The 19,550-nt window shown below is 41.6% G+C and overlaps 1 protein-coding gene and 1 pseudogene across 5 annotated transcripts in view; both read right to left on the reverse strand.

Moving 5' to 3' along the window:
- Positions 1-19,550, reverse strand: part of EIF2B3 (eukaryotic translation initiation factor 2B subunit gamma) — a 125,980-nt gene that overhangs the window by 28,498 nt on the left and 77,932 nt on the right. For 3 of the 4 annotated variants that reach the window (XM_081818357.1, XM_081818356.1, XM_081818358.1), the window contains exon 6: positions 8,530-8,619. The exons of the other annotated variant lie outside the window; for it this stretch is intronic. In XM_081818357.1, the coding sequence (XP_081674483.1) occupies positions 8,530-8,619 (90 nt within the window). The remainder of the gene's footprint in view (positions 1-8,529; positions 8,620-19,550) is intronic. 4 annotated transcript variants of the gene reach the window in all.
- The window catches only part of LOC145721258 (vesicle-associated membrane protein 4 pseudogene), a 41,845-nt pseudogene continuing 36,433 nt past the window's right edge, over positions 14,139-19,550 (reverse strand). Inside the window, exon 2 of the transcript XR_014144853.1 lies at positions 14,139-15,561. The product of XR_014144853.1 is annotated as a vesicle-associated membrane protein 4 pseudogene (transcript). The remainder of the gene's footprint in view (positions 15,562-19,550) is intronic.

Raw genomic sequence — 19,550 nt, forward strand, 5'->3', positions numbered from 1 at the left:
GAGATCACGACCTGAGCTGAAACCAAGATTCAGATGCTCAACTGACTAAGTCACCCAGCTGCCCCTCAAATTAGCAGATTTAAAATAATTCTCATTACTGATAGGATGCTTTGAGACAGTTATTCTCATACAGTGGGAGTCAGAGTATAAACTGGTAAAATCTTTCCTGAAAAGTAACTGGCAATACATAGAAAAGGTGTTCAAGATATTCATATTATTTCACCCTGTAATTTTATATCTATAAACCTATCCAAGGAAAACATATTATGCTCAATAAATATTTGCTGAAATGAATGAAAGAATCAGATTATAAAAAGGATCTGAGGGGCGCCTGGGTGGCACAGTTGGTTGAGTGCCCCACTCTTGGTTTTGGCTCATGTCATGATCTTGGGGTTGAGCCCCATGTCGGGCTCCGTGCTGGGTGTGGAGTCTGCTTGGGATTCTTTCTCCCTCTCCCCGGCTCCCCTCCTGCTTGTGCTCTCTCTCTAAAATAAATAAATAAATCTTAAAAAAAAAAAAAGGATCTTTGGGGAAAAAAAAAATTCCTCTTAATGTTATTTATAAAAATAGAGAACAACCAAATATTCAACAATGGAAGAATAATAATAATACATCTATGTAATACAGTATCATATAGGCAAAACTCTGATTGTAAAGAAGGTTTTAATGACAGGATAATGCTCATGAAATAGTACTGAATAAAGAAAATGAAATGCTCATGAAATACTGAAGAAAAACAAGTTATTTTTACAGCATGATTTCAAGTATGTATATGTATATATAAAAATAAAATAATGGAAAGAAATACACTAAGATGCTCTCAGTTATCACACAGTAGAATTATGGGTAATATTTTCTTTATGTATTTTTTGAATTTTCCAAATTCCACAGTCATTAGCCATTCCTTATTTCTTCTTCCCTTACCTTCTGTGGCATCACTGTCTTGATCTGTTCCTATTTCTGATACCTGTTTCCCCTAAAATATTGGGTGTTTCTTAGTATTTTTCTTTTTGCCTATGATTTTTGTCATGTTATTTATCTCCCTGAGACAGATCATCACTTAGTGGCTTCTTTGCTGCTCATTCCCAAATGTGGACCCACAGCCAAGACCTCTCTCCTTTACTTTATTTTATTTTTTTATTTGACAGAGAGAGACACAGCGAGAGAGGGAACACAAGCAGAGGGAGTGGGAGAGGGAGAAGCAGGCCTCCCGCTGAGCAGGGAGCCTGATGAGAGGCTCGATCCCAGGACCCTGGGACCATGACCTGAGCTGAAGGCAGACGCTTAACGACTGAGCCACCCAGGCGCCCGTCTCTCCTTTACTTTATTTTTATTTATTTATTAAAAGATTTTATTTATTTATTTGACACACAGAGAGAGACATCTAGAGAGGGAACACAAGCAGGGGGAGCAGTAGAGGGAGAAGCAGGCTTCCCACAGAGCAGGGAGCCTGATGCGGGGCTCCATCTCAGGACCCTGGGATCATGACCTGAGCCGAAGGCAGACGCTTAACTGACTGAGCCACCCAGGTGTCCCTCTCCTCTACTTTAGTCTCACATTTCCAACTGTTGGATGGACCCTGCCATTTAGATGACCCACAGATACCTTAAACTCAGTGTCTAAAACTGAACCCATCATCATTTTCCCAAACCTCCCCTCACCAACACCAGTTATCTTGCTTAGTGATATGAAGATTCATTTAGTCACCCAAGCAAGAAATCTAATAATCACCTTCTTCCTCCACTCTTCACATAACCATCCACCAAACACTGCTGATTTTTATGCCCTAAAAACCATCAACTTCTCTGTCTCTATTGCCATAGCTTAGTCTAAGCCACTGTCGTCATCTGTTTGGACTCCTTCAATTGCTTTTATTTTTTAAAAGATTTTATTTATTTATTTGACAGAGAGACACAGGGAGAGAGGGAACACAAGCAGGGTGAGTGGGAGAGGGAGGGAGCCCGATGTGGGGCTTGAGCCCAGGACCCTGGGATCATGACCTGAGCAGAACGCAGACGCTCAAGGACTGAGCCACCCAGGCGCCCCTCTTTCAACTGCTTTTAATTGGTCTTCCTTCCTCCAGTCTTGCCTCTTGAAATCTGTCCTTCATATTGTAGACAGAATACTCTCTCTAAAGTATAATCTGATCATGGGTCTTATCCCTTCTATCTACCCCTCTATATTGTGGTTTTTCTCAAGTACAAATCTGATCTTATCTCCTTAAATTTAATGCTCAGGATAGTGGTTACTTTTGTGTGTTGTGGGGGATAGTTACTGTCTGGTAGGTAGCATGAGGAGAGATCCTGGAAATCTGCTAATGTTCTGTTTCTTGACTAGAATAGTAGTTACAAGGGTGTGTTCACTGTGAAAATTTATTGAGCCGTAAGACTGCTCTCAAATACCATTTCTCCTTGAAAGCCTTTCATAACACTTCTAGCTTCTGAATGCTCACAGCAAAGACAATTATATACTGCTTTTTAGTCCATATCATTTTTGAGTGTTATGTTAGGAAATTAGTAGACATCATCTCAAATTCTTATAGCAATCTTCATGGTAGGTATTGTTGTCCTTATTTTATAAGTGAGGTAATTAGAGCTTAGAAAGATTAATTATCTTTCTTTCTTTTTTTTTTTTTTAAAGATTTTATTTATTTATTCATGAGAGACAGAGAGAGAGAGAGGCAGAGGGAGAAGCAGGCTCCCAAGGAGCAGGGAGCCCGATGCGGGACTCGATCCCAGGACCCTGAGATCATGACCTGAGCCGAAGGCAGACGCTTAACCATCTGAGCCACCCAGGCGCCCGATTAATTATCTTTCTTAAGGTTAATGCAGCTTTTATACTTGGCAGAGCTGAAACTTACTCCATATCTATCCCAAAGCCCATGACTCTTTCCACTATACCATCCACTATACCATGGTAACTAGTACCCTGTTTACTGTAACCATAGTACTTTCCACAGGATTTATAATTTTTTGCTTATTGTCTCTACAGATAGACATGAAGGAAGTGCTAAATAAATATTTATTTGAATAAGTGAATGAGTAAATGTGTAAATGACTGTCTTCCCTCTAGGCCAGACAGCTGCCAATAATTTCTTCTTCTTTTTTTTTTTTTAAAGATTTTATTTATTTATTTGACAGAGAGAGACACAGCGAGAGGGGGAACACAAGCAGGGGGAGTGGGAGAGGGAGAAGCAGGCTCCCCGCAGAGCAGGGAGCCCGATGCGGGACTCGATCCAGGGACTCCAGGATCATGACCTGAGCCGAAGGCAGTCGCTTAACGAACTGAGCAACCCAGGCGCCCAATAATTTCTTCTTCTGATTTTTGGACCTAGAAAGTAGAGCTTTCCTGATTTGGCATTGTAATGAACTCCAAATATGTTTTTCTATTATTAATATTACTACCATTAAAAATCCAACCTTTGAAAAAACATATGATTATTAGTTCTACTGAAATCTGATATTTTTAGCATTTTGCCTTGGTCTCTGATCAGGTCCTCCTTGTGGCTACAAGCTTCCAGGGAAGGCCTAAAAATGATGTCCATGACAAAGGGAAACATTTGGCTTCTTTTGCATTCTGGCTTTTCTGTCTTTGTAAGCAAATCACAAGAGCAAATCCTCTAAATGTCTTCCACTTCAAGTCAGTCCTTCAAAATATTAGTTAGGAAAGAGGTAGAACAGGAAACTCAAGTCTGCAGAGCAGAATATTAAGGACTTAGGTTTTCTTGCCTCTTCTCTCAGCTCTCGCAGCGGAGCTGTAATTGGGAGGATAAGGTGATTGCTAAGTTAACTCTGCTTTGTTTTCAGTTTTTTTTTTTCCTTCAAAGTAAATAGATACAATATGGAATAGTAAACAGGAAATTATTTTAGATTAAAAGGCACTGACTTTTTTTTTTCAGTATTTTATTTCTTTATCTGAGAGAGAGAGAGCACAGAGGGAGAGTGAAAGGGAGAAGGAGGCTTCCCCCTGAGCAGGGAGCCCGATGCAGGGCTTGGTCCTGGGATCATGACCTGAGCTGAAGGCAGACACTTAACCGAATGAGCCACCCAGGCACCCCTAAAAGGTACTGACTTTAAAGCTAGGATTTGGCATACAGTATCCTGTGATACCATTTTCCTTTAAACAAAAATACTGAAAACGGCTATGAGAATAAATTTTCAATGTTGGTGCTTATGGCTTGAGAAAGAAAAACATGTTCACGTCTTACAGGCTGGAGAGATTGTTTAGGCTTATGTCAATCCAATAAGAATATATTTGGGTATTTATTAAATGTCTGTTGAGTTTTTAAAAAATTATGGTAAGTCCAACTCATTTTTTAAAAATTTAAAAACAATTCTTTGAAATGTGGTGTATATTTAATAAAATACATCTATTTTCAATGTGCCGTATAATGAGTTTTGTCAAATGTATACCACTGTAACCACTACCCCCAATCAAGATATGGAGTATTTTCATCAACCCCCCAAATTCCCTTATGCTTTCATTATACTATTATACTACTCTACTATACTCTAACACTACTTACCATATTTTATTGTAATAATTTGTTTAACCTGTCCCCCTCACTCTAAACTGCGAGGAACCTGAAGCAGAAACTTCATGTTTTTATCTTTACCACCTAGGAACAGAGTGCCTGAGTAGGTGATCAATTAAAAGTTAATTCGAGTTTTGGGCGCCTGGGTGGCTCAGTTGGTTAAACGACTGCCTTCCGCTCAGGTCATGATCCCAGAGTCCTGGGATCGAGCCCCACATCGGGCTCCCCCTTCTCTGTGGGGAGGCTGCTTCTCCCTCTCCCTCTGTCTGCCACTCCCCCTGCTTGTGCTCACTCTCTCTCTCTCTGTGTCAAATAAATAAAATCTTTAAAAAAAAAGTTAATTCGAGTTCTTACTGTGCACCAACTGCTGCTCTCAGCTTTTTTTAATTTGATTTTTATTTTTTAAAGTGGGTGTGGAGCCCAACACGGAGCTTGACCTCATGATCCTGAGATCAGGGCTTGAGCTGAGATCAAGAGTTGGACACTTAACCAACTGAGCCACCGAGGCTCTCCTGCTCTCAGTTCTTTTTTTTTTTTTAAAGGTTTTATTTATTTATTTGACAGAGAGAGACACAGGGAGAGAGGGAACACAAGCAGGGGGAGTGGGAGAAGGAGAAGCAGGCTCCCCGCTGAGCAGGGAGCCCGATGCGGGGCTTGATCCCAGGACCCTGGGATCATGACCTGAGCCGAAGGCAGTTGCTTAACGACTGAGCCACCCAGGCGCCCCTCCTGCTCTCAGTTCTTTACAAGTATTTTCAACAACCATATGGGCCAGGTACTATTATCCCTAATTTTCAGATGAGAAAAGTGAGGTTCAGAAAAGTGGACATCCATCCAAGTTCACACAGCTCAGTTACTAAACTTCTCTTGTCAAAGAGAGTGCAGGTTTTCTTTTCTCTACAGCTTTCTCTATAGCTTTTCTACTTGGTCAACTATAGAAACCCTCATCTCTTCTTCCACTACTGATGTTACTGATCTATCACATTACTTCTGCTGTCTGAACTATCATCACATCTCTTCCCATCCCATTCACCAAGCATATATCGAATGCATTAGCAATCCAGGTAGGTATCTAATCTCAAAAGAATTTGGGTGGAAGACATTAACATGTAAACAACTGAAAAACAACACTCCCCGCCCCCCCCCCCAAACACAGGGCAAAACTGTTGACTTTCACAGGTGAAAGACAGCAGGAGATTGCTAAAGTGTCCTTTCTTGAAGCTGTGCCTACCAGGTTTACCTCTTGCCTTCCATCCCTCAAGGATTCATCATTTCATAACCAGATAATTATAAGCTTCCTACTTACCTTGAAGGAGTCTCTTTCCCATCCAGCATGGTCTATGTTCTCCTGCCAGGTTGTACCACGGCTCATTCCAAAAGGGACTATTCTGTTTGAAGATCTGTATCTCCCTGTTAAGCTTTCAAAGCCTTCTACATGCTGCCCCCACCAACCTATTCAGGCCCATCTCCCACAACTTTGAGACAAGACCTCCACTATTCCATCCAGCTAGGAATAAAGAATCTCTCGAGTACCATTCTAATTTGTCCTGTTGTACCTTTATACTTTTTCTAACACATTGAAATTTATCACTTTTCAATATAATGCCTTTAGTCCCAGTGACTCTGACAGGTAGATGGGGCGGGGGGGGGGGATGGGGAGGAATGAAGAGATAAGGGTCTCTTTAACAGATCCTGAGATGGGGAGGTAGTTTGAGCTGAGGCTCTGTGTCATTCTCTATTGCAGCAGGCTCTGGGAAAGTCCCATTTGGCAGAGCTTCTGGCCACGAGCCACAGAATCACCAAATTAAGGCTTGTCCTCAAGGCACATACCACTGCGCTACAGGAGCCAGGTGTGGGAACAGCTCCCTGGTGGCCTAATGAGTTACAAAGGAGCTATAGCAGCTAGGATGAAGCTAGCTCTGATGCAAAACTGTCTACATATCCAGGCACCAAAAGCTAAAATCCCATTTGGTAGTACGAAGGAGCATGTTAGTTTTTTGTTTTTTGTTTTTTAAGGAGTGATAATGGCATTGAGGTATTTGTTTAAAAGATAAAAAGACTTTATATTTTACAGATACATATGCAGATATTTATAGATAATAACAACTGAAATAATTACAGATGAAATTACATCAAGATGACTTGCTTTAAAAATAATCTAGCATGACAGTGGAGAGATGGGTGGTGGCACATATAAAACAAGACTGGCCATGAACTGATACTTGTCGAAACTGTGCGATGGATACGGGGAGTTCATTACGTTACTTTCTCTACTTTTGGCTTTGTGTGAAGTTTGCCCTAGTAAGTAGTTAAAAAAAAAAAAAAATTCCTACCACTACAGCGTTCTCTCCCAACACATCACAGGGCCTACTTCACAGGGCTTCATTTTCACTTGAGAATAAAAAACATGCTCTTAAAGGCCAAGAGTTAACTTCATTTTTTTTTTTTTAAGTTTTAATTTATTTATTCATGAGACAGAGAGAGAGAGAGGCAGAGGGAGAAGCAGGCTCCCCGCGGAGCAGGGAGCCCGATGCGGGGCTCGATCCCAGGACCCTGGGATCATGACCCGAGCCTAAGGCAGACGCTTAACCATCTGAGTCACCCAGGTACCCTGAGTTAACTTCATCTGTGGAATACAGATAGCCCGGACTGGTGACTGGAAAAGACTGAATTACTGTCTAATCTTGGCGTAAGTTTCCTTGCTATTTAAAAAGCAAAGTCTCTGCAATCTACCCTGGAGCTTAAGCTGCAAATTTCCTGAAGGCAGGGCCCATGTCTGCTTATTTACCATTGATCCTGCGGTTGACCTAGCACAATGCCTGCCTCATCACAGGCACTTAATAAATATTTGTTGACTGAACGATAAAACAGAATAGTAAGTCAGAGGGGAGCAGGGCAACAGGGTGTCCTAGGGTAGGGAAATAGAGAAATAATCCTTGGAAAAGTTTTCCAGGAGTCCAAATGATTTTTTACCATTGGCTCTACACGGGTCTCCTGGGGGGTGGGGAGGTTTAGCAGGTGTAGTCAAGGGTGAGGGTTAGGATGTTACAAGAAATAGACTGGGCACAAAGGAACACTTCCTCTTCCCCTATTATAATATTCCTGTATATATCCAAGTCTATCAGCCAAAGCCATGCTCTAGCATTTAAACTCAGGTTCTCAGACTCTCTTCCACAGCTGGTCTGAGGAACTTGCTGCTGCGGCACCAGCCTACTTGCTTTCCAGTCCATCAGTGCTATTCAAGGTAGAAACTTACTCAGCAGCCATCAAGGGAGACTAGCTGCTCCTCTTCCTAACCACGCAGTTATTAAATCTTTCCCTACCTGTTCCTCTGAGGACTCTAATTGCATTTACTATAAAAAATCCTTGAGATCAACCTCAGAGGAGTTTTTTTCTCTGGAAATCCAAGTCCTGGGATCTGTCAGACAGATCTGTGGAAAGTATTTAAGGTTCACAATTCTGTTCTCAAAGAAAATCAGAGAAAGTATCAAATTTTGTTTCTCTGCATTCATGAAAGACCACTCAGTGAAGTGGACTTTTCCAAAATTGGAGGGAAACTTTTTTCTCCCTCTTCTTGGGTAAGTTTACTCTGAACCTTTGCTAAGAGGGCCCACCTATAGGATAATTGCCTAGGGGAAGAACACCTGCTTGGAAACAAAATAGCACTAGAGCTAGGGAGCTCAACGTTGCAGAATGAAGTAAGAAGAGCCTGCAACTGTGCAGAAAGAGGCATCATAGGTTACTATATTAGTTTTACAAGAATATTTTGTTGGTTTATTATAATATAGGCCCCAAAAATACAAGCAGGGGACTCTGTGATACAGACAAAATAGGAGTATTTAGATAACACGATTTCATTTTTTTTAAAACAAAGGCAAGAATCAACTGTTATTTATATGAACCAGCTATCTAACATTATCGAGGTTTAAAACTGTTAAATAAGAACCAAGGTAGCTTAAACACTGTGAGTTTGACTCCACCTCCCTCATTCTTACTTATTTTCCATTAGGAAGTCCACAACGTATTTTTTCAAGCAGTAGAGATGGGCATCCACAAGGCCTGTGTGGAAATGTATTCTAGGGTGCCTGCAAAAACAATAAGAGAGAAGGGGCTCACAATCAAGTAACATGGGTTCTATCCTATTATTAGGTAGTAGGCATTAAAAAGTTTATAAGGGTCAAAGCCATGATCCCCACTGGTCTCCTACTCTGGGAGACCAAGATGATGGATACCAGTTCTGATCCTACCACAGAAAAGGCCTTCTTTTTATAGAAACCTTACCTCACACTTTATCAGGCCTTTAGGTGAACCATCAAATCACTGACAAGTCATCTTCTTCTATTCTATTACAAACTCCTACTCACAATTTTTTTTTAAAAGATTTATTTATTTTAGAGACAGAGAGAGAGCATGAGAGCATGAGCAGGGGGAAGGGCAGAGTGAGAGAATCCTGAAGCAGACTCCCCGCTGAGTGTAGAATAACATGGGGCTTGATCCCAGGACCCTGAGATCATGACCTGAACCAAAATCAAGAGTAGGTCGCTTAACTGACTGAGCCACCCAGGTGCCCCTCACAGTTCTTATAACTAACATTTTCCTGCTTTTACTCCAACTGCCCTACTTCCTGCAGATCATACTTCAGCCATGCTTTCCTCCAGGATTTGGCATGTATTATTAGTCCATTTTCATAGAAAATGAAGTAAAAATCTATGAATACTCACTAACTCCCTACTTTCATGTATTCATCAGACTTTCCCCAGATATACTTCCTCCAGGAAACCTTCACTGACAACCCAAGTTTATGCTCCCACAGCACTGGGTGCCCACCTCTATCAGATAAGTTATCATCCAGTAAGTAATAGCCTACTTACTTGGCTCTTTCTCCCGCTAGACTGGGAGTTCCCTGAAGGCAGAGATTTATCTTTATAGCCTTAGCACTTAGCATTATACCTCATACAGAGAATATGTTTAATAAATAGCTGTTGAATAAACAAACAAATGAACGAATTAGGTCAAATTAAAGCTCTGCTTAGTTGCTGTCTATTTTAGTTTGCCATTTTGATTTTAGCCTTAAGAAATGCCATGCTTAGGGGCGCCTGGGTGGCTCAGTAGGTTGAGCGTCTGTCTTCAGGTCAGGTCATGATCCCGGGGTCCTGGGATTGAGCCCCACATTGGGCTCCCTGCTCAGTGGGGAGCCTGTTTCTCCCTCTCTCTGCGGCTCCCCCTGCTTGTGCTCTCTCTCTGTCAAATAAATAAATAAAATCTTAAAAAAAAAAAAAGAAATGCCATGCTTATAATGTCCAAGGTCATTTTATTTAATAAAAATAGACAGCTGAAGGAGAGAAGGGGAGAAGCAGGTAGAAAAATAGAGATTCCAATCATAGCTATTGGTTGTCATCTTTCTTCTGTGTTGTGTTACTTTGCTTTGACTGGCTTACAGTTTTAAGGAAAATTATTCTCATGAGATCTAGATACCCTAGAAATAATTTATCAAGTAAGTTAAGGTGCACGACCCTGGGCTTCCACTCTTTTGGGAGATTGGGAGAGGGGAACAACATGCTTCTCTAACAGCAACAGAGCTGTCAGACTTAGGACCCCACACTCATAACCTGCTCCCCTGCCCCCACAAGCCAACTAATGTATACAATTAGGATGAAGAAAGTCGAAAGTACTTCCCAATTTTTAGATTCTTGAGTACTAAGAAGTTCTTGAGGAAATAGAATTTTACAAATGTGAATGTGGTTACTTTGTGGTGCCAGGGTTTCATCTGAAGTCCACACCCTAGGGGCGCCTGGGTGGCTCAGTCGGTTAAAGCGTTGGGCTCAGGTCATGATCCCACAGTTCTGGGATGGAGCCCCACATTGGCATTGGGCTCCCAGCTCAGTGGGGAGTCTGCTGATCCCTCTGCCTCCCCTCCCCCACTCATGCTCTCTTTCTCTCTCAAATAAATAAATAAATAAAATCTTAAAAAAAAAAATGAAGTCCACACCCTGATAATCCTCTCCCTTGATCTAACCAATTTGGAAAGTTACACTCTCCTGTTCAGTCCCTTGGTTTACAAATTCCTTGAATCATTCAACACATTCTACCTATATTAATCCTCATAACTACCTCACAAGGTAGATATATTATTCTTATTTTTATAGCTGAGGTCAATTTATATTATATACACAGGAAAGTAATAACCTAAGAGTTTGAAAAAATAGGGTGCCTGGGAAGCTCAGCTGGCCAAGCTGGAACTGCAAGGGGAGCTGCAGGCAGAGGCAGAGGGAGAAGCGATGCAGGGCTCGATCCCAGGACCCTGGGATCATGACCTGAGCCGAAGGCAGACGCTTAACTGACTGAGCCACCCAGGCACCCCTTAAAATTGTTTTAAAAACATAATTTGCCAACCACAGAAAAATCCATTACAATAAAAAATAAAATATATGAAAAACTTGTGGGAATCCTTCCAATGATAAAAATAAGAGCTCAGACAAATGGTATAAAAAAAATTTAACAGTCTATCATACCTTTGAAAAGCTCCCACAGGTTTTTTCTTCCTTTCTTCTAACACAGAAAGAATTTTTAAAATGCCATTAAAATGGTCTATTATTAAAAAAAGAAATATGGAGAAGAAAAGAAGATCTTGGAAAAGTGGAACAGATAATGGACAAAGATACAAAAGTCTAGGAAACCTAAGACAATAGAGCCATCAGGAACATAAAGAATATATTTGGGTTATTTTTATAGACATGTTTTTTAAAAAGCTACAGATTTTAGAATTTGAATTTGTAATGTTTAAAATTTTGAGAGAAATAAAGCATGTTTTTATGATCTTAAAAACAGGAATATCAATTTTTAAGGCAAGGAACAAAACCAATAGGTGAAATAATTATAACAATTTTTTTAAAAGATTTTATTTATTTATTTGACAGAGAGAGAGACAGCTAGAGAGAGAACACAAGCAGGGGGAGTGGGAGAGGGAGAAGCAGGCTCTTGGCGGAGCAAGGAGCCCGATGTGGGGCTCGATCCCAGGACCCTGGGATTATGACCTGAGCCGAAGGCAGATGCTTAACGACTGAGCCACCCAGGCGCCCCTTTTATTTTATTTTTAAACACTTTTTCTTTTTTTTTACATTTATTTATTTATTTAATTTATTTATTTAAGTAATCTCTAGACCCAACATGAGGCTTGAACTCACAACCCTGAGATCAAGAATTTAATGCTTTTCTGACTGAGCCAGGTGGCTGCCCCTTCACCCATTTTAAATCATACTGAAACAGAATGTCTCCCAGAATACTGTAAAAGATGGTATAGATTATATGCTTGTGATTTTATTCTGATCTGTTCTTTTCCAAATGCACATAATGCAATCTAATGAAGAGAAAATTCCTTTTGAAAAATGATTTCTGGAAGTCAATATACTTAGGGATCTACCACTGCAAACGTGTTGTCTACAACACTGATTAATGGCCTTGTGATGGTAAAACAAGCATTGTGACAGATGAAGAGGTTAACAAGAGAGGTCTGATCTTTGCTGCAATACAGCTTATGGGCAGCAATTTCTGGGGCACTTGGCTGTCTCAGTTGGTAGAGCATGTGACTTTCTCTGTCTCTCCTTTTTATTTATTTATTTAACGATTATTTATTTATTTATTTGCCAGAGAGAGCACCAGAGGAGAGAGAGAAAGAGCGTGCACAAGGAGGGGGGGTGGCAGGCAGAGGGAGAAGCAGGCTCCCCGCAGAGCAAGGAGCCCGATGTGGGACTTGATCCCAGGACTCTGGGATCATGACCTGAGCTGAAGGCAGACACTTAACTGACTAAGCCATCCAGGCATCCCAAAGATTTACTTATTTATTTTAGAGAAAGCACGCAAGGGAGGGGAGGGGCAGAGGGAGAGAGAGAATCTTAAGCAGACTCCCTGCTGAGTGCGGAGCCCGATGCAGGGGCTAGATCTCTGGATCCTGAGAGCATGACCTGAGCTGAAATCAAGAGTTGACACTTAACCAACTGAGCCACCGGGTGCCCCCCGGAAGCATAATTTAAAAAAAATTTTTTTTTTTTAATTCCAGTATAGTTAACATATAGTGTTATATCAGTTTCAGGTGTACAATATAGTGATTCAACAGTTCTATACATTACTCAGTGCTCATCATGATGAGTGTACTCTTTAATCCACATCACCCATTTCACCCATCCCTCTACCCACCTCCCTTCTGGCAACCATCAGTTTGTTTATTGAAGTATAATTTATATATCATAAAATTTACCTATTTTAGGTGTACAACTGAATTGTTTTTAGAAAATTTGTACAGCTGTACAACTACTACCACAATCCAGTTATAGAACATTTCTATCATTTGAATAAAATCTTACATGACAATACAACCAATCAGTTCCCCTTTCTCACCCTCAGTTTCAGGCAATCAGCAACCTGCCTTTTGTCTCTATAGATTTGCCTTTTCTATCTTTTTGATTATAGCCATTCTAGTGGGTGTGAAGTAGTATTTCACTGTGGTTTAAATTTGCATTTCTCTAGTGACTAATGACGTTGAGAATCTTTTCATGTGCTTATTTAGCCATTTGTACATCCTTCTTTATTATTTTTTAAAAGATTTTATTTATTTGTCAGAGAGAAAGAGAGAGAGCACAAGCAGGGGGAGTGGCAAGCATAGGGAGAAGCAGACTCCCTACCGAGCAAGGAGCCCAATGTGGGGCTCAATCCCAGGACCCCGGGCTCATGACCTGAGCCGAAGGCAGACACTTAACTGACTGAGCCACCCAGGTGTCCCTGTACATCTTTTTTTACATTGATTTTAGAGCACATGCACACTTGCATGCATCAGCAGGAATGGGGGTGGGGGAGTGGGGGTGGGGAACAAAGGGCCAGGGAGAGAGAAAATCTTAAGCAGTGGCAAACATGGCAAGCATGGAGCCTGATGCAGTGCCAGATCTCACGACCCTGAGATCATGACCTGAGTCGAAATCAGGAGTCAGAGGCTTAACTGACTGAGCCACCCAGGCGTCCCTAGGCTAGTTATCTTTGCCTTAAACATAATTATTTAAAAGTTCCCTTTTGGGGGCGCCTGGGTGGCTCAGTCATTAAGTGTCTGCCTTTGGCTCAGGTCACGATCCCAGGGTCCTGGGATCGAGCCCCTTTTCGGACTCCCTGCTCAGCGGGAAGCCTGCTTCTCCCTCTCCCACTCCCCCTGCTTGTGTTCCCTCTCTTGCTGTCTCTCTCTGTCAAATAAATAAAATCTAAAAAAAAATGTTTAAAAAAAATAGAAGTTCCCTTTTGGGACACCTGGGTGGCTCAGTTGGTTAAGTGTCTGCCTTTGGCTCAGGTCATGATCCCAGGGTCCTAGGACTGAGAGCCCTATATAGGGCTTCCTGCTCAGTGGGGAGTCTGCTTCTCCCTCTCCCTCTGCCCCCCTCTGTTTCGTGCTCTCTCTCAAATAAATAAATAAAATCTTTAAAAAATAAATAAAAGTTCCCTTTTGTTAGAAGGGGAGAAGATAACAACATTCTCAATGCTCCACTTTGAAGTGATACCTGCCTCAGCTTCTTGAAAAAGAATTTTTGAAAGTTATATACATAGGTTTCATTTAAATTATGCAGCAGTCTTTTCTTTTTTTTTTTTTGTGAAGATTTTATTTATTTATTTGAGAGAGAGAGCAAGAGAAAGAGCACACAAGCAGGGGCAGAGGGAGAGGGAGAAGCAGATTCCCTGCTGAGCAGGGATCCTGATGTGGGGCTCGATCCCAGGACTCTGGGATCACGATCCGAGCCGAAGGCAGATGCTTACTTAACTGACTGAGCCACCCAGGTGCCCCTGCAGCAGTCTTTTCTTATTGTTGTCCCAGATTTTGTATAATGAAGATCTCTGTCACCAAATCAAGTATGGTATTTCACGACTATAAGAATGCTAATCACCAGCAGAAGGATAACAGCAGCCAAAGCCATGATGGCTTTTATTTTGCATCCATGCCACTACATTTCCTTCAAAGTTGTTTGGACCTGTTGCTAAAAGCAGCTGCATTATCCAATAAGCTTTCTATATCACATAGAGGATGGAGAGAATTAAATGACCTAATAGGATTCTTTTATCTTTGTAATATTTTCTTGCATGACATCAATAATTTCATCCACTTCATTCTGAACATGCTTAATTTCATCATTTCTAGGTCCAAATCCTGGCCCAGATGGTCCCCTTAGAAAAAAGTCCACTTCTTCATCTGAATCATCTTCCAAAAGACTTCTCCTTTCACTTTTCACAGAACCAGTGACATCATCATCATTTAGGTGGTGCTTGACCTTGGAAGGCATACTTTTTACACAAGAAGTACTCTTCTGTTTCCCAGCAGAATAACCACCTGGTCATCCGAGGAGCTCTGGGCAGTTCCTCGGGGTGGGCAGTGTTGGGAGGGCAGGGGAAGGAGTGGGAAATGTAGGAAGAAAGTGGGGAAGGGAGACAGTGGGCACAGACCTGGTGTCCACTCCTTGGCAGCTGCATGCCTAATCATTACAGTTTAAAATAAACTAGAGAATCTGTCTAATGGGACAGATTCTGGGGCAAGCACCTGTTGCATAACTACCTGGTAGCTATTTTATAGGAAGGCACTTCCTTGCCAGACCACCCCAAATGCCTCATCTTGGTGGCACTGTAAGTGGTAGAAGTGACAGGCTGTTATCATCAGGTGTGCATAAGGAGTTCCAAACCAAAGGTTGGCCTGCAGCAGAGAGGCTATAGCACTGTTGGGGCTCAGGCCCCAACCAGGAAAAGCAGTTGTATTGAAGTGAAAGCCCTAGACTCAAAGTAGCAGACAGAGGCTTCCAGAGCTGGAAGAGTTCTTTAGAGTTCTTTTTTTTTAGAGATTTTATTTATTTATTCATGAGAGACAGAGAGAGAGAGAGAGGCAGAGGGAGAAGCAGGCTCCCAAGGAGCAGAGAGCCTGATGCGGGACTCGATCCCAGGACCCTGGGATCATGACCTGAGCCGAAGGCAGACGCTTAACCATCTGAGCCACCCAGGCGCCCCGAGTTCTTTAGAGTTCTAAGGGCTGCTTCTCATTGTACTGACCGAAAAACAAAAGGAAATTATTTTTGTCCATGTTAAAAGCAATCAATTCACTCCTCTAGGAGTGACAGTCTATAGCTTACATTCACTGAATACCTACCATGTGCCAAACACTGGGGATACAGCAGTGAATAAAATGGACATGAAAGTTGCATGAAGTGTACAGTGTAATTATTCTAAGTGTACAATAAATGAATGGCAAGCACAGAATACTATGGAACTGTATAACAAGAGACCTTGCCCAGGCTGGAAGATGATGGGAAACTTTCCTTTAAGCTTAGACTTGAAGGACGAGCAGGAGTTAGCCAGGCGAAAGGGGTGGAGAAACTGAGATGGGCATTCTGGCAGAGAAAACAGTAAGTACCAAGACCTTGAGGCAGGTTGGTGAGGGTGAGGAACTAAAGGTGCTCCATACGGATGAAGCACACAAAACAAGATGAGGAGAGGTGCAAGATGAAGCTTACAGAGGTTTAGGCCAGGTTAAGGATTTTGATCTTTATTCTAAAGGAAGTAGATCTCGGGTGGCTGGCTGGCTCAGTCGGTAGAGCATGTGAGTATTGATTTTGTGGTTGTGAGTTCAAGCCCCCATTGGGCATAGAACTACTTAAAAATAAATAAAGGAAGTAGGTCTCAGGTTACATTACAGGTAAAGGTAGAGGTATATAACACAGAATCATCTCCTGTATCTCTAGCATATTCAGTATATTAAGACTATGGACAACTTATATTCTGTAATGATACCATTGACTTAATAGTGAACTCAATCAAAGTTAAAAGGCAGCTTGGTGTAGCACTGGGCTGAAAGTCAGGGTTCCAGATTTCATCTTGCCACTACATACGGCACAATCCTTCTTCATGCCAGTTTCCTTCTTATGAAACGAAGTATTGTACTTCAAAGTTCCAGAGTTTTGTAGAGGTGCTTCAGAAAACTACAGGAAACCTGAATGAGAATAACCTCATGTTCTATGTTTTATGTCTTAGGCTTCTACATAAAATTTCACGTAAAGAAAAGTTCCACTGCCTTAAAAGAATGTTAGAAAATGATCGCAATTTTTAATCTTAGATAATATATTCATTAATTAATTTTATTCAACAAATGTGGAGATTGATCATATTGCCTACCTACTACAGAATTATTAGGATGATTAGAAATTACTCGAAGTATGTTGCATGGTACTTGTCATACATTAGGCACTCATTAATTGATAACTGTTATTGTTATTATCACAGGCCAAGTACTGTGCTTGGTAAATAGGGACCCAGTTGAACTAAATGGATGTTGCCCTTAGGAGCTCACAATCTAGTAGGCAAGACTACATGTTAAAAAACATTTTATAGTATAATGTGGTATACATAATAATGCAGGGAGCTGGTACAGAAGAGGATGCAGTGAGCTGTCTAAGACAGCAAGAATATGGTAAGGTTTCACAGGGATGGATGAAGCTGGAGGTTGGCTCTGAAAGATGAGGAGAAACTTGCTAGGCAGGCAAAGTAGGAAGAAGATATTTTAATTGAAGGGCTAGTATCAACAAAGGCAAAGAGGTGTGAAAAAAGTTCCAGGATACAATGATAAAGGTTCAAGCTGTAGAGGCAGCCAGAGGTCTGATCCTGAAAAGCCTTCTATGATGCTTACATGTCATATTAAAGCATTTGGATTGGGGTTCCTGGGTGGCTTAGTTGGTTAAGCATCCGACTCTTGATTTCAGTTCAGGTCTTGATCTCAGGATTGTGAGTTCAAGCCCCGTGTTTAAAAAAAAAAAAAAAAAGCATTTGGATTTTGTTTCTTAGGTGATAGAAAACCATGGAAAGTTACTGTTTTATAGAAATACATACACATGGTATATTGGCTTTGTATGTATTACCTAAGCTGGGCTGGAATTAGGTTATGCAAAATTCTCTTCTCTGAATGGTTCTGAGGTAGTGAAGGCCACAGAGATATTTTATGTGACATTTAAAAGGCAGAAGTAAAGCTACAGCCACAATTGTAATGTTCTAAAGGTCTGTGGATGGTGCCACGTACTGTGGCAACTTGCTCATGATATCACTGATATGCTAGCTCACCTAACAGGCATGCAATGGTATCCAGACTTACAGATCCTCCAGACCCTATCAGATATCTTCCTTCAGCTTCTCTTGAGTCCTGAGCCAAGTACTGAGTAGCTCTGTGGTGAAGGATGCCAGCTTCTCCTACAGGTCACCCACACAATGAGGCTGAAGGTTGTGAGAGATAGATGTGGGTTCCAGTTTGTCCTTGTGGGTCCCTGTTTGTCCACATCCAGCTTTCCTCTCTGACTGTTGGTCTGGCTGACTGATAGCAATCTCACTCTGAACACTAGACACAGAAGCAACAGCATGCATAACTGCTCTACCAGTTTCCACAATTAAATAATAAATCCTTATTCTATATGGCTCATAGCAGTTCTGTTTCTATGATATAAAAACTGCTGCCAGAACTAGTCCAGGAGAGGGGCTCCTGGCTCGCTCAGTTGGTAGAGCATGCAACTCTTGATTGCAGGGTTGTGAGTTCAAGCCCCACACTGAGCATGGAGCCTAGTTAAAAAATAAAAATAAAAAAAAAAAGTGGTCCTGGAAGATCAGAACCTTAAGGATGGGTTCCTGAATTGATTCTGTATTACTTACAATTAGTTCTCTGATTTGATTAGGTTTATTTAATTTATTATTTATTTTTAAAGATTTTATTTATTTATTTGTCAGAGAGAGAAAGAGAGAGTGTGAGCGCACAAGCTGGGGGAGTGGCAGGCAGAGGGAGAAGCAGGCCCCCCACTGACCAAAGAGCCTGATGCAGGACTCAATCCCAGAACCCTGGAATCATGACCTGAGCCGAAGGCTGATGCTTAACTGACTGAGCCACCCAGGTGACCCATTTTAATTTATTTTTTATTTATTAAGTAATCTCTACCCCCAACATGGGGTTCAAACTCATGACCCCAAGATGAGGAGTTGCGTGCTCTACTGACTGAGCCAGCCAGGCACCCTGATTAGGTTTAAAGGTCTTTCAACTGACTGGATGACCTATCCAGATTAACCAGGATAGTCTCCCACACTTAAAATCAAGAGATTTTTTATATTAGCCACATCTACAAAATACCTACAGAATAACACCTAGATTAACATTTAATTGAAAAACTGGGTACCAGAGCCTAGCCAAATTGACTTATAAAAATAACTATCACATAGACCGATGTCTAACATTAACACAGGAGTCAGCAAAGCCTTCCTAGACAGGACCACATGGCCACTCAGCCTCCCTGTCATTCCAGCCCAGAATGCTGGAACCTGCTGAGGTCTGGAATGTCCATGACCCTTCCCAAGATGTACTCTAGACAGCAATCTGCACAGCCCCACTGACAAAGGGCTCCTACTTAAAGACAAGCCCAGGAAAGAGAGCTGTCTCTCCAGTTATTCTTCTAAGCTGCGTGGTCCATTATATCTGAAGAATTTAATAAACAAGTTTTAGACCCTCCATAGAAACTGGGTGAAAACTGACATATTAATTTACACTCCACTCAGTCCCCCTGCCCTAGCTAATACGACCTTTTAGCAGGTCTGCCTTTCAGTCCTCAATTCTTCCAGGACACAATGCAGTATTCCTACTGGCTTCAGACCCAGTTTCAATTTTTTTTTTTTTTAAGATTTTATTTATTTGCGAGAGAGAGAATGAGAGACAGAGAACATGAGAGGGAGGAGGGTCAGAGGGAGAAGCAGACTCCCTGCTGAGCAGGGAGCCTGATGTGGGACTCGATCCCGGGACTCCAGGATCATGACCTGAGCCGAAGGCAGTCGCTTAACCAACTGAGCCACCCAGGCGCCCCCAGACCCAGTTTCAAGCTGGTTATGTAGATGGCCAGAGGCAAGGGACCAGTTAAGAATCACTCAGGGGGTGATTTTCTTTCTTTCTTTCTCAAAGCTTGGTTCCAGCTTTTGCATGGCTAGA

This window comes from Leptonychotes weddellii, chromosome 4 (assembly GCF_054177405.1).
Source record: "Leptonychotes weddellii isolate Sample4059 chromosome 4, ASM5417740v2, whole genome shotgun sequence".
NCBI classification, from domain to species: domain Eukaryota; kingdom Metazoa; phylum Chordata; class Mammalia; order Carnivora; family Phocidae; genus Leptonychotes; species Leptonychotes weddellii.